At 41.9% G+C, this 15,789-nt stretch overlaps 1 protein-coding gene across 4 annotated transcripts in view; it reads right to left on the bottom strand.

Moving 5' to 3' along the window:
- Positions 1 to 15,789, bottom strand: part of SLC4A4 (solute carrier family 4 member 4) — a 230,637-nt gene that overhangs the window by 53,921 nt on the left and 160,927 nt on the right. For all 4 annotated transcript variants that reach the window (XM_048942693.1, XM_048942694.1, XM_048942695.1 and 1 more), the window contains one exon: positions 4,841 to 4,998. In XM_048942693.1, coding sequence (XP_048798650.1) covers positions 4,841 to 4,998 — 158 coding nt within the window. The remainder of the gene's footprint in view (positions 1 to 4,840; positions 4,999 to 15,789) is intronic.

Genomic DNA, 15,789 nt, shown 5'->3' with positions numbered 1-15,789 from the left:
TCCTACCTAAGCCACTGTTCCTCCTGTCAGTTTGGACACATCACCCTTAGCACATAATGACCATTCACTGCATTTGATTTACCTTTTAAGCATATGGTCCACGCCACCAAACCCAACAAGAATAAATTTATTCTCACAGATGAGGAATTTCTCTTCCAAGCAGACAAATTTGCAGTGGCCACCGTACTGCGCAGCTCACCTACACACTGGATCTTAACAAAGCATTGCAGCAACACTGCAGACCTGTTAACATGAGACTGTGGGCCATACAACCTGGTACGAGCACTAAGAACCCTCCTGGACCCAGGTGGGAAATGACTCGAGACCACAGAGTAGAATCTCAATCCAGTTTGCTGAAGGAGGCAAGTAAGTCTTATGTGCTGCACTTGTGAGCAGTTTGGCTAGAAATCTCCATGAAATCACACGAAGGTAAGGAGAAATCACTTAGGAGGTAAGGAGTAAATACTACACAGACAGGCTCTAAGGTCAGCATAGCACTAATATTTTCCATTTGAGACATAGTTAGAAATCTGAGCTGCCCATGACTTCATCAGATTCCAATATGGGTTAAAGGATTGTGGTGAAAACTGGCCAAAGGCCAAGAAAGCTTCACCGTGGCCTTTTTAGCAAGCTGACCACCAGTGCAGGAGACAAAGTCCCTCAGCCGCACACAAAAAAGGAACAGGAAAAACAAGATTCAACTGCTCACCCACGTCCATTTCTCACATCTGGATGAAGAAAGAAATAACTGTAATTCCAGAAGTGCTAAAAGCACCTCGGAAGCACAAAGGAAACTCAGATCCCATAGAAAATGTTTTTATTAATGTCCTTTTGCCTTGTGAGATGCCTGCAAGTCACCCAGCATTCCCAATAGAGATGCACGTTGATGGACTCAAGGGCAGACAGAACAATCTCACGATCATCTTCTCCACCAAACCCTGACACTTAGACCTCTGTGTAATGAGACCTCTGTGTAATGAAGGGGGCACACCTTAAGATTACAGTAAGGAAAGGAGGTCAAGCGTCCTTCTTCAGTTTTCATACAAGTGCTCCTTCAAGTTGCAAGCATCTTACATGGTATTCAAGACATGAATGCAGACAAAAGTATTATTTGTTGCCAGAGCTCAGATGTCCCAAAGCAAGATCTTCTGTTGGAAAAGCTGCTGAAGGACACAGCCCTGAAGACCATTTCAATGCTGCAATTAAGGAACGAGACAGACGTTTCATCCTTGTCTACCAAAAGAAAAGATGCCCTGGTAGTTAAAAGCGTAAGCTAGAAGGCAAGGAGGATAATCTGACTCCTGGTTCTGTCACATCTTTTTAAGCAACCTTGGGCAAGTTAATTCATTTCATTTTAGGCTTGTAGACACAGGCAATTTCCCAGCACTACATATTAGACTATGCAAGTCTGTGCAGCTTATCTCCAAAAAATCTTTCCCTTGCTCATTCTTTATCTTTTGCCCTCATCATCATTACATTAATGGAACAGACCTGTACACATAATTGTACATCCCTTTTATGAAAATAAAAAGCTACATCTGGTGTACCGTCAGGAGGTGAGGCAGCCACACCAAAGCAATGGGGAAAGTACAGTAACTAAGAACTCACCAAAATAAAAAGTTCATGGCACCGTGGAATTAAAATTGACAGAAGAAGATCAAAATCCATAAATGATTTTTGATCTGATTGGTAACAAGAAAATACAACAGAGAAAAAGGCAGGAAGTTCTCTACGCTAAATTAAATTCCATGATTTTTATTACTAGGATTGTATAAAATGCCCTGCAGAGAAACCTTCCCTGGATAATTCATCAGGTCTTGGCAGTTACTTTTAAGTAAGAATTTATTTTTAAGTGAAGGAAATAGTTAAAATACTTAGCAAGGAAGTGTGAAGGGAATTGTGCACAAAAACAAAAAATTACTTAACCAGGGAAGAGCCATTTCTACACAGGAAATATTAATTCTACAAAACATGCAAAACTCTATGACTTTGAAGAACAATCCAAATTGAGAAATATGTTGAGAAAAAAAAAAAAACAGTGGAAATAAGAAATCTAATTAAATGGAAATTTACATGGTGAATAATACCTATCATAAGCACACAAAGCAATGCTTTCTTGTTCTGAAGTATTAAGTTAATATGAATATACCATATCAGAGCAGGGACTGTAGATACAGTGAGCCTTTTAGCTCCACAGAGCTTGGTGTCTTATTTGCTTGTACATCAGGAGACTGTCTTAGTTTCTTGCATAGCCAGCTAATAGTTGTGGCTTTATTGTCACCTGCTGCTGCCCCCTCCCTGCAAACCCTGTCAGGCTAGTGCTATGAAAAGCAAAGCATTAAGATGGCTTCATACGTTCTGAAAGTTGGATGACATGACATTTCTACTTGAAATGCTGTCTCCCTTCCCAGCTTCTTCCAGTTCCTCAGGATGGCCTTCCTGATCCTTCTGCCATTGATCCAACAAGCCCTACAACTGTCATGGCTTTAAGGCAGGGCACTTTGCAGGCTCCTGTGAAATATTCAGTACATCTGTAGCTGAAAAGACATTTCTCAACACAGCACACCAGAAACATGAACTGAATATCAGTGCATTGCATGGCCCACTGTGACAAGAAGAGATGGCCATGCTAACATCATGTCTCCTCCACACTGCAGACTGGCATGCCTAAAGCTATGTGCTGAAACCTGGGTGCTGAACTCCTGCCTGCTCCCTGGAGCCCCACATAAGGCAATCTGCATTCTAGAGACAGACAGATGCAGGTCACGCTGCAGTTATTCCCTGTATCTGTGTCACAACACTCCTGTGAAGCAAACCAGAGCACTGAAAGGTTAACTCACTATTTAGAATCACCCTCCCACTCCACATGGCTAATTTTGATAGCATGGTTTTGATAATTTTACCAGGAACTTCATAATTTAGCAAAATAAAAAGAGAAGCCTTTTAGGGAGAGGAAGGGGGAATACTCAAGGCTCCAGCTACAGCACCTTGCAGACACTGTGGGTTAAGTACACATCTTCAACAGAAATGTCCACTGTGTGGGATGACTGAAACTAAGGGCTGAGCAAGGAGACACTCCATCATAACTAGTCTGGGCCCTTATGGGATTTCCTTGATTGAATTTCACAGGATGTAGCCACTGCAAATGCCTCTTCATTACTCACAAAAGCAATCTAATGAGCTTCCCTACTTTGATTAGGGCTAACATTTGGTTTGGAGGACAGCTAATGGATAATACTATTTCCTGGAAAAAAAATGTTGGCGTGGAAGGACATCTTGTCTTGATTAATGCTATTGAATAATGAGGTCATTCAGCAATCCTAGATCTAGCTTCCTGGCTCCCACTACCAAAACAAACAATTCCTGATTTTACTTCTGCTGAAAAGCATTTTGAGAAGTACTTAAAAGGAGCAAGTAGGTTAGACTTAGAAGTTGAAATACAGATGTATACAGAGCTCCATAATGCTGAGAAATAAGTAATTACCTTTCATAAAATTAAGCCATTTTCATTTCCCTATGCTCCCAAAAGAACATCCACTGTGAGCAAACAGATGTTGATGTGGTTATTCTACAGAGCTGCTGAAACAGACTCCAAGACAAGGCAGTTAAGCAAAGGCCAAAACTACGCCAAGTCTCTCCTATGTATATGAAGACAAGGTTCAGATTCTACAACCATGTAACTTTCACTCCATTACAATGGCTGTGATTCAAGTCAGTATTAGTGAGGCACCAGTGATGTACGTCTGTAGCATTAACATGTCCCGTCTCATGAAGCATTACTCAATATAGCCTCTAGCCCTCCAGACATTATTCAAAATAGAACTTTCACTCTGTATTAAAAGCCCTTGAAACCATTCACATAAAATATACATTTGCACATTAGTGATATGAAAGGTGCAATGTGAGCTTCATAATTACAAGTAAAACGCAAACCAAGTCCTTTGTAAGTTGATACCAGAAGTGCAGTGGAGCCCAGGTGCACAGCAGTAACAGGGTCCACACAATGCTTCCAAGTAACAAGGCACCACAGAGACCAGTGCAGGGTTGAAATAGACACTGCAAAACACCTGCAGTCTGTCAAGTTCAGCCTGTTGTCCTTCTCCTTGAAATACCCCGTCAGTTCATTTTTAGTTCATTCTCTTTTAATGTTAATCAGTTTTACAGTTCTTACCTGGTATGCACCTATGTAATAAGCATATGCATTTAATTCAAACACATAAGAACGTGAGATAAGATATACTCATATTTGTGAGACTGCAGGTTAATTTGCAATGTGAGTCATAATAAATAAAATATTTGCATGACATTTTTCTGAGCCATTGTGAAATACAAAGGAACATCTGTTGTGACAATCCAGTGATAGTTTTATTCCCAGTTTATCTGACGTTTTTTCTGCCCCCCTCCAGCAGGGCCAAAATTGAATCCTTCATCTAATGTGAATTTTTACAAAGAAAAATATGCACTGCAAAAGCAGGCAAAGGGAATTTTAGGTATGCACAATATGTGCATGTGGTAGGAATCATGAGGGGTAGAAAAATATCCAACCGTCATAGGTCACATTGATAGAGACCTTCACCATCAAGTTGTTAAGGTGACTGTTCAGTGTTTTTGCACACAACTTATATTATACAACTAAATTTTGAACTCAGAAATGATTAGCAGCCAAAGCAAGTTTTTGTTGCTTTTAAAAACAGTAATCCTGAAAAAATATAATACTATATGCAAGTCATGTAATAGAAACCAATGGAGAAAGTCTTCATTTAGCCTGGAGCTATTATTTTAGAAGGTGCAACTGCAGTTTCCAATTTGTTTCCACTGCTTAGGGGCAGGATTCTCTTACCGGGTAGGGACGGGGACTTCTGTCAGAGCACCCAACATAACTGCCTGCTGCAGCCGGACGAAGGCAATGAAAGGACTGTCCAGGAAGTCTACCTCCCCAACCAGCACGTTGGAGGCCTCAGCATCGCGGGGTAATTTCTTCATGAATTTATTCTTCAACTGCATTAGTAGAAGAGAAAAGAAAATAAAATGAAGGCTTGTTAGGCATGCAGATAGAAACGTGCAATGAAATTTATCGAACATTCAGCCATGTTTCCACATGGGTCATAGGACCCAAACCTATCTATGTGTGTCATCCTCATTTGGTCTACTAATGGTAGCCCTCTCCCCATCATAAATATAAAGTAGAAGGCAGGCCAGAGAAGCAGATGGCAATACTTGCATTCATGCCACTTTTTAAAAGCTGAATATTTCTGCTCTGAAAATCATCACCAGAAGAACAAACCTGCTACAGGTGCTTGTAGCCAAGCCAACTCTGAGAATATCAGGCTTCTTGAAGGTTGTTTATGGATAGTATTAGTTTGGGCAGAAAAAGGTATGTAGCACTGAGAAAGATGAGTAGATGTGGGCAGTTTCAGGAAGAAGCACTGCATCAACTTGTTGCCTGGTCATCTGGGCAGAGGGCATGCACTTTCCACAAGTGAAAGTGCAATTTCAGGCTCTGCAGCTGCTGCTACAGAAATGACTGGCCTGACAAGAACAAAACCTGAAGGGTGGACATCATTGCAGCTGACCATGCCAGGAGCTAGGCACATGCATTTTATTGCATACAAGTCTTTTCAAGTTCCAAGTGAAAGACTTAACTTACTGCAGGCTTTTAGAAGCAAGTTTCCTATGTCTGTGGCTTCTGCCCTATAGGTTTCCCAAAGCCGCTACTCCCGTTGCTGGTGCAGGCCAGCACACGAGGAGTCACTGGGCAAAAGGAGCAAGTATGCTGGTTTTGAAACAACACTAACAACCTCAGCCAATGTCTAGGTGAGAAACTGGCTTGTTACTATTTCCCACATCATCACCTGAGCCCACAGCCCTCACCACAGGTTTCTGTGGTCAGAAGGGGTACAGAGGAGAATGTACTGTTGTTAGAGAACCCTGACCAGGAGAAACTCCTTTTTCTATCCTTGTAAGGTGAGATGCAGGAGAGATGCTACATCCCACATCTCCAGAAGAGCTCAAAGGAAGCAAAAGCCTTGGGTAGAAATAAAGTGAGAAAGGGCATCCACAGAGAGAGAAATCAGAGCGAGTTTCAGAAAAAAAGAAAAGCATCAAGCCTGGAAGGAGGAGCCAGGTTAGACATGAGAGAAATGAGAAGGTGATTACTGCACACACAAAACTCAAATGTACATAGACTCCAAACACTGAAAGGATGATGAAAAATTGGGAGCCACCATGCAACTAAAAGACCTCTCATGCTTCCACCATCAACTGAACAGTCATTGTTTCACGATCAAGTTACCGCAGCTGTTATTTTATCCTGCCACAGCAACTCCTAACTTGATCTCACTGTTTTCTCTGTCTCATAATATCTTTATATCAGAGTGAGTTTTTAAAAGCCTTGCCCAGAAATAAAAGCAGAGTTAACATCTGCAGTACACACATACCACTGCACAAGCTGTTGGAAAATCAGTGTGACCCACTGGTGAAGTACAGAAATCCACTTCAGCAGAGCCACCTACGATTCACAGCAGGCAGCTCTCACAACACAGTTTGGCTTCACAACTCTTATAAGCCCCAAAGTACATACTGAGTGATCGTTTCAATATTTATAAAGTAGAAAACCTTAAACAAGCAAGAAAAAAATAGGGCATATAGTAATTCACCAACAGAATCCATGTAATTTTAAATTGATGCTGTCAATTATTCACCACTAGATAACATATCCCATAGAAGAACAGGCAAATGACAAAACGCTCAGACGCTTTTCACTCAGGGATGCACTTAGTAAAATCTGATACGGAATCCTGGTAGTCACCAACCGAAAGCTTCTTTGTACAATTCGACAAGACCTTGCTGTACCAGGAATTGTCTGTGGCGTGAAAAAGCAAGTGTCCTCTCTAAATGACCACAATATCTGCCACCTTGGACATACACCTGAACAAAGGCTTCCAGGAGAAAGCTCCAAGACCCAGCAGCTGGGAAGGATGCTGTTCCTCGGCCCGCCTTCTCTAGGCAGCATGTTGGAAAGCAGCAGAGATTCAGCCCCTTGCCCAGGCCATCAAAGTAAGATGCTTCTAAACAGCCTTCACCAGCTTCAATAGAAGCTTTTCCTGATGACTAACATGCCTTCTCATTTTTATGGGAGAGCAATGTTTGAGAGTACAGAAAGAGTGACTTGCTGATTCTTCAAAACATGGTACTTTTTTCCCTTTCATTTCTGGGCTAGGATGAAATATGAGAGCAACATGGTGCTTTTCTGAGAGCAAGGCCCTGTGTGATGCATGCAGCACAAGAATAAGACTTAAGATCTCTACCTGCATTGTTCAAGGCGCAGAAAGGAACAAAACCAGCTAGCAGGCTTACTCTGATTAATGGTTTATCCCCAGAGGCTCAGATTACCCTTTATAAAGGATGGGAAGGAATAAGCAGAATAAGAGATAAAAATCATCACAGGAAAAACACAGATTCTTAAGAAGTACAAGCTGGTAATCAGAGAAGAACAGTATATGAGGAACTCACACATTTCAATAACTATTTTGTTGCAGAATAAATTGAACTATGAGACCAAAATTACTTTCCAATTGCCCTATTGATCTGTTTTACTCAGATTATTTCAACTTGTGCTTCCCATGATGCTTTCTACCATTATTCTTTTATTTTTCAATAATCTTTGACTGTTCCTCTGTCCTCAGTAATGCAAGCTCAAGTTAACCTGGCCTTTTCTCTTTTCTCTTCTTTTTTTTCCCCTTCCCTTCCCTTCTCTTCCTGCCTAGCCCAGGTGTTGGGAAGGAGTTACTTTTTCTAGTCTTCTTTCACTCTCTTCCTCACACATATTAAAGTAACAGAAAATTCTATTTATCCATCAAATTATCTTTGCCAAATTCTCCATTAACAACAACAGAAGTGTCAGAAACATGACAAAAGGAGCTGGTGAAAGCACCATAAATAGACAACCAGTGCAATTGCACTGCTCTTCTTCAAGCTTTGTAACTTTGCCATACTCAACATCTAGATACTAGCATCATATTTTTATTTCTTCCAAATCAAGACAACAGGTTGTATATCAAAGCAAATAATCCAAAAGCAATGCCTCCTGTTTTATTATGTTGGCTCACAACATTAGAGGTGGATGTTGGTGGTATGGCACTGGAGGTTGCACCTTCCCATCAATACTCCCTTATACTTCTGTTGCCATGTAAGAGATGGCAGCAGAGAGGCTGTCTGACAGAAAGGCATCTACATGAAAGTGTGTATGGAGTAAAGATGTGTCACTGAATTCCTCATTCCTAGAAAATCCTAGAAAAAAATGGCATCCATTAACACTCACTGACACTTGCTGAACATTGATGGAGATCAACCTGTGGATGTGAGCACAGTGAGGCAGCGGGTGGCGCGTTTCAGCAGTGAGGACAGCAACAGTGGGTCATCTCCACTGGTGCACAGCTTATAGGCTCTTGTTCATCATTGGCAAAAATGCATAGCTGATGGTGCTGATTACACTGAACAGTAGTGTTTTGTAGCTGAGAATTTGCTCTATCAAACAGTCTTATTGTGCTCTTTGTTGTTGCTGTCATTTCCAAGGAAATAAACAGGAGGCATTACTTTCAGAGTGATCTATATATTAACTACAGTATATCACATTAGAAAAGTATTTAATAGAACTTCCTGTCTAATTTTGCTGCCTGAGTAATAAGAAAAGCACATGGAAATACATTTTTCATCATATTTACAGTTTAACTCCTCATTCCTGGCAAGCCAGGAACGTTAACTGCGATTTCCACCTCTTCCAACATGATTACCCTAGATAACAAAGTCACCATCAACACTCGGTCACCTAAAGCATCTTGTCAATGCATAGTGTAAATAAGTTCAGTCTGTTTGATCTGGAGACATCTACTCTAGTCCCTCTACTAGGGACACATAGGATACATATGCAGCGATAATCGAGGAAAAGAGCTCTCTGACACTACAGATCTTCCTCTTCTTTCTGTATCAAAATAAAGCTGAACATAAAACAGATGACATTCCCAGCCCCTACATTAGGGACTTATTGTGTGTGGATATTCCAACCAGCAAACAAAATCAAATAAAATACAATGAAGTTTTCTGACTTGACAAGGGAGACCAAAAAGAATTTCTGCTCCCTTACAACCTGTGAGAGTATTAAAGCAGGCTTCTATGGCCATCTACTTCCTGCACAAGCAACAGGAAAGCCTCAAGCCTGGGAGCAGCCCCAGAGGAGCTGACATGAGGTCAATCCACCAGTAAGGAAAGCAGCACTATCGAAACGCATCAAAGCACCTGCTGTGTTATTTAACAGTGAGGGTCAAAACTGTAGAAAATTAAAAGTTTGGAAAAAGACCTAGAAAGATTCATTCATTTCCAGCAAAACTTCTCAAAGCATCCAAATTATTATATGAGCTCTAATTCTGCAGAATCAGGTCTAAGCACCAGAAGAAATCTACTGACTGGCATTGCTCTCATCAGCTAGATCCCAGAGTGGCTCTCAACCGTGTCTCTTCTCAAAATGTAGCTATAACTTTACACTAAAAATAGTTGCTTATAGCCTGAAGGTTATGCTCATCTCTGCACCTATTTACTATAATTGTGTTTGTGCCATAGTGGGCATGAGCAAGCACACAGTGTGCTGCAACATGCATCCCCTAGTTGACAAAATATTAACTAAGTCCAGCTGTGGAAAAATGTCATCAGCTGCTTATTTGATAATGGGCAAACACTGCACCAGCAGGATTTCAAACATCAGCCTCTCCTGGCTCTTTTCTGGTATCACCCTGGCACTTGAAATCTGAGCAGAGGCCACAGCCTGGCCTGAACTTGCCAGGAGAACAGGATTTCTGAATGTGCTCAGCTCCGAGATGGCTTTGTTTGCAACTGCCTGCTTCAGCAACAGCAGAATTTGTTGAAGGCCTCTGAAAATCCTGCCTTTAGCTGGTTCCTTCAAAAGCCCCTCACCCAGGGTGATCTCTGGAGATGCTGCTTGCCTGGCTAGCAGTAAATGGTACAGGCAGATGCACTGCCAGGAACACAGATCAGGGATAACATTAGGCTAGGCAATGAATCCCTAAGAAGCCTTGCGCTGGGCTTTACCAGGTGACACAAGGAAGTAGGACAATGCAAGAAGTCTCATGAAAAGGCATGATTTACTGATTCAGCAGGAAGACTGCTGGAACAATCTTAACTCCTACATGCTCCAGTCGGAATTCCACCAGAGAAAATATTAAGGAACATGCTACCAGCTTCCCTATGAAAAATGGCTTGGAGATGAAAGATACTGGGAAGGTGGTGATTGTACAATAAAGCACACATTCAGCTTTGCTAATAGACTGGTTGCACTGCTGCATGTTTTCCTAAACAAAGACAAAGTTTACTCAAACCCAGGCGCCTTTCTGACAGAACTAACAAGAAGGATCTCAAGCTCCCAAGGTATCAGCGCCTTCAGCCTCTCTGTCCAGCACATCACAACAGGATGACTAATTTGAGGAGAGATCATCACAGAGGTTTTTGTTCCAAAAGAGTTCTGCAGTACCACTCAACACTTGCTTAAATGATTTATCAGGTAGGTGATGGGAATGGTGCAGTCAGCACTTAAAATCCATTTTGAACCATTCCCTGAAGAAGCTTCAGAGAAGATCTGAGTCTCAGTAGCGCCAGAGAGGAGCAGGAGCAAGGCCTGGCAGCTTGGAGCACTATGTTCACTTTCCCAGCACTCTTCTAAATTGAGCATTGTTCTAACATGACCACTAATGCTGTGTTAAAGACAAAAAACCTTCAGTGCTGTAGCTGCAAAAGGGCAGAGCAACCTGAAAAATCACCATTTCCCTAAATATGTTTTAACAATTTGTTATTATCAGCATCACTTGAGATTTATCGGAAATTAAAGCAATTAGTAAGTACACACAGCCTTTATTGCATCTGTTCATTTACTCCCAGTCATTTTATTGTACTGTATACCTATCTGCCTTGTCTTCTCACAAATGTTGCTTTCCCTGCAGAACAGACTGCCGCACAGCTTATGAAGCAGCTCCAAACTGCTGTCGTTTCCAGTCTGAAATGCAAGTGTAAAGGACATGGAAGAGGACAGCTCACATTCAGGGGAGGCAGTCAGAAGCAACTGCAGTCAGCAGGGGCAAAAGGGAGCCCAGGTGAGTTATCTACCCCTGGTCTTCTTTGCAAGATTTTCAGAAACAAATTAAGAAGCCAAGTAGACTTATTTTTCTAGATCACTCAATAGGATCACATACTTTGTCAAGTGTGGAAAGTCTCTTTGCTTTGTTTGGGAGCTCCTAGCACAACCAGGCTGCCTAGAAACAAGGTGAAAAAGAAAAGGTGAAAAGCAGTGCTTGGCCAAACAAACACATGGCTCCTGTCCATGACCCCTGACACACTCTGCAAAGTTGTTTGTAGGCATGTCCATGGCAAAGAGAATACCCAAGGCAAGTGGAAACTCCATTAAATGAATCATTAGTTTAAGCATCACAAAAACAAAACGAACAACAACAACAACAAAAAAAGCCACCATGAAGCAGCATTGAAATTACAACTACAGAAGCCTTTTAGGTAGTTACATTACTGTAATGATGTTTCGGTCTTTACAAAACATCCTGAAACGTGTAGGTACTAATCTTTGCAGAATCTGTCTGCACAAATCTGTTTCGTACTTGATCACCCCTAGCTTAAGGAAGAGTTACTGAACAGAATTCTCCATCTCTGTGAGCTAAAGTTAAGGTAAAGCACACCGCCTGCTCAGGAACAGTTCATTTTCAAGCTGAGGTTACCAAATTGTGAAAGCTTAAAAATAAATTGCTCTTTGGGGACTGTGTTCTGCAGCATGCCATATGGTGCCTATAACTAACACCATATTTGCATAGGACACCTTGGTGTACTGGGCATGGTGATCAATGCCTGTTGTTGACTTTAGCGACTTATCTGTTAGTACTGCTTGGATTTAAATGCCAGTTGCATGGAGGGAGTATTGCTGATTAATTGCTGTGGGACACAGTACACTCCCAAGAATATTTTCGTGTGTCACCTAATAGCTATTTCACTACCACATACAGCTTTTGCAGATAGGCCCTGTTTGAAAAATTGGCTCTAAATGAAAAGAGGGCTGGAGCAAAGGAGAATTTAGTTAGTAAAGCAGAGGCCACAATTTGCTTGAGCTTTTCTGCTCTGTGGGAGAGCAGCTGCCTTTATGGGGCACCACCATTGTGTTCACTTGATAGAAGCTTCTGAGTTTGCAGCAGGGCAGCCTCAAAAATCCTAACAGCAAAAAGGAAAAATAATAAAAAAAAAACATTATTCATATCTAATTTCATTGCACAGGTACAGCAGAAATCTAATAAACCTCATCTCATCCTTATAATAACAATAAAACTAACTCAAAAATAAAAGGCCATGCATTGACTTCATTTAAGGAAGTTACAATCAGATACTTACTTCATAATATAAAGGGACTGAAGCACATGCTTAAATTCTCCTTCCCAATTAGCATAATTTAGTTGCTGTCATCAGTGGAACTGAATGACCAAAGCAAACTCCACTGGCATGAAAAATCGGGAACACTGTATCTGGCAAAAACGAAAATTTCCATATCTGGGCGTCTGCTTGAAAGCCCAAGGTGGCACATTTTCAAAGTGACAGTCTGGAAAAAGCAGAGCTACCAGGGCTTTCCCATACAGGGAAGGAAATGCTCAGACCTCCTTCTTTATGCCATTCATCATTTTACAAGTCTCTCTCCTCTTGTTTGAGTTGCAGTTTATCAGGCAGAAGACAGCCAGGTCATATTTAGCACCTCCACCAGAGAATCCATTCCAAGCTGATCTTTTTCACCCAACCATGCAGTATTTCTGCATTCACTATACCCTCCAGCAACACGGTATTAAAAATAGCCAGCATTCAATTTAGGGCCAAAAAGAAGGGAAGGAACCAATGTGAAGGTTAGGGTATGATTTTTCCACAGGCTCCCACTCCTGCATGGCGCATGGTGCAGCAGGAGGCCCAACAAGGTGCTGCAGCTGGTGTCAGAGGCAAGGCACAGCCTTGGTATAGGCAGAGGTTGGGGTTCCCTAGTGTGCTGCTCCCCATAATCTCAGAAGAAAGTTAATTTGCCTCCTCTGTGCAAGGTAGGAGCTCTCACTCAGCTCCACTAAGAGGAGCTCTTCCCTGTGCACAGCAAAATCTGAGCATTCAAAATCTGCACTGATGATACAGATTACCACAGAAAGCCTAATTGCATGCACAGTGCTTTGTACAACTAAATGAAGGCTTAACGGTCCCTGATCACAGGGAGAAAGGATCCAGTTCCTCAAACTCCTGTTACATCAAAGCTAAGCGCAACATGAAGAATCTTCCAGTCTGCCAGGCAGCAACAGACTGCCTGAGAGCATGCAGAGATGAGGTCAAGTGAACAAAGGCTCACTGGAACAAACCACTCCACAGTTACAGGGGAAATAAATGAAAGAGAGGGAAGGAGGTACATAATTTATCAGAGCCTGTGTAAAAATTGGCTCCACTTTGTTTACTCTGTGCAGGAGTATGTATGCGAAGTAAATCCCCCAGGAATTTTTATGTCTCTTTTTTTCTGAATCCATCTACATATGCGTCTTCCATGAATGCTTACCTAAAAGGATACCTTTAATGCTCTGTGTTTTGTCTACGTACAGAACTCCATCACCAAGGAATGCACAAAACGTGCTCTGCTGACACTGTAGGGAAAAACTACGCAAGCAAAACTGTTCTATGCATCAAGACAAAAGGCCAAAGTAAATGAAATTCCAGTTAACTAAACTTCCTAGAAACATTTCCTGTCTTTTAAAAAAGGTGGCAACAAACTATACTGGAAGATAGTTATTTTCATTTGAGCTCCATGGAGTGAAAGTAGGTCATTCAAGCTGACAGACATAGAAATTAGCAATCTTTGCTTGTGACTGCGGAGATTAGGAGATGTTGTTCAAACAGGAAAAGCAATGAATTGCTCTCACCATTAATCAATGGACTTCATTTCAAACAGTAGGATCCCATCAGTCCTCCTAGGAAAGGCATGAAGATTTCTCTCAACAAGGCCAATTTCTTTTTTAACTTTAGAGCTGGCTTTGGCATAGGTTTCCTGTTGATATGGAAACACCCATTTGAATAAGCACTGCACACACCACAACAAATAAGAAGGGTTTTGTGCCTCTCTCTGACTAAATATTCCAACTGACCATATTCATTCAGAGTTCCTTTTTGTCCCCACATACAAAGCCTTTGAAACTGGAGATAACACTAGGTCAGTAAACATCTCCTATATATTATTCATTTTGTTTATGCTGTGCATCAGCTCAGCAATAAAAGGTCCTTGATAAAAACAGATTTTCTTTAACTGTTCCCTTTATTTTTCATCTTGAGCATTAAAAATGTCCTCGTGCTTCACCCATTCAGAGCTGCCAAGGACATTTCAACAAAGCATGACCAGAGGACTTCTCACAGGACAAGGAACAGAAGTAGTACCAGTACTGGGAACAGCACACCATCCCCAGCTTCCTACAGCAATGAAGGGGCTCAGAATGGCTCTGCCCTGACTTTTCTAAATAGCTTTCATTCACAGGTAACTGCCCTCTCAGTTGAAATACAAATAAGTATTTTCAAATGATTAAGACTAGAGGAATCAAAAGATAACTGACAAAGCTATATCTTAGCACCATGAAAACAAATTGCAAAGTGTTACAAAGACCAAGAAAACCTTGTTCTCCTCAACAGACTGCTTTAGTGGAGATACGATACTCTGTGAGTGAGTAAGTGGGGACTGAGGAGATAATAGAGTTGTGCCCTGCTTCCCACACAGCAGCAAGCTAAGTGCCTTGCCTCTTCCTTCTCGCAACAAGACTGTGAGCCCTTGACCCGGATGCAGGCACCACGTAGTTTGAAAAGTCTCAAAAGGGATAAACCAAGTGAAAATTGAAGGTATGCTGCCAAGTGAGAACTCATCCCAAGCACAGTTTAAGAAATACTAAACATAAGCAAAGCCACTATTTCCATGCATTAATCATGTGGGGACGCCTTTATAAACATTCTCCTGAAGCTCAGACACTGCAGCTCCGGGACCACGTGTGGGAACATAGTTGGAATCTGGCTAGAAAGCTGAAAACTGCACTGAAAATTTTGTCTGTAAGCGCACTGGAAATCCGAGAGAGGGAAAAGGAGTACCAGTAAAATCTCACAGGGCAAGCAGACATTGTTAGCTGTGCCAGGAGAGAAACAGTGCAACTGAACATATGGGCACTAAAACCAGGGCCAGAACAGAACAGACTTAACATTCTTATAGTGGCTGCCAAAGGTGCCACTAGGCTGATATGGATACCTGCTCTCACTGCTGCACAAGTGTAACTGACACAGCAAAAGATAACACAGATCTGAGCAAAGAGCTTCCCCAAAGCTGTATGGACCTCTTTGTGTGCACAGCATGCAGCAGCAGCAGGACTGCTTCTCACCAGGGTGGGTCATCCAGATGGCTGCAGGCTGGGTAGGCTTTAATCTGCAATGCAGAATTGCCAGTATGGCATAATTACACTGGCAACCCTTGTAAGTGCAGGCAGAGCTCTAATAAACTCAGACAGGAGTGTGGAATGCCACCAGCTACAAAGAGGAGGCAGTCAGTTTGGGATGCCTCTGTGCAGGCCCTCACCTGATGCTGCTGGCAGGATTCAGCTGTCATAGCCACACAGCTCCTTTCTTTGACAAAAGGCTGCTTTGCAGGCTGGCAGGAGTTCAGACAACACCAATTAAAACTAGGAAATG

Source organism: Lagopus muta, chromosome 4 (assembly GCF_023343835.1).
Source record: "Lagopus muta isolate bLagMut1 chromosome 4, bLagMut1 primary, whole genome shotgun sequence".
NCBI lineage: Eukaryota > Metazoa > Chordata > Aves > Galliformes > Phasianidae > Lagopus > Lagopus muta.
This window is presented reverse-complemented; position numbering and strand designations above follow the sequence as displayed.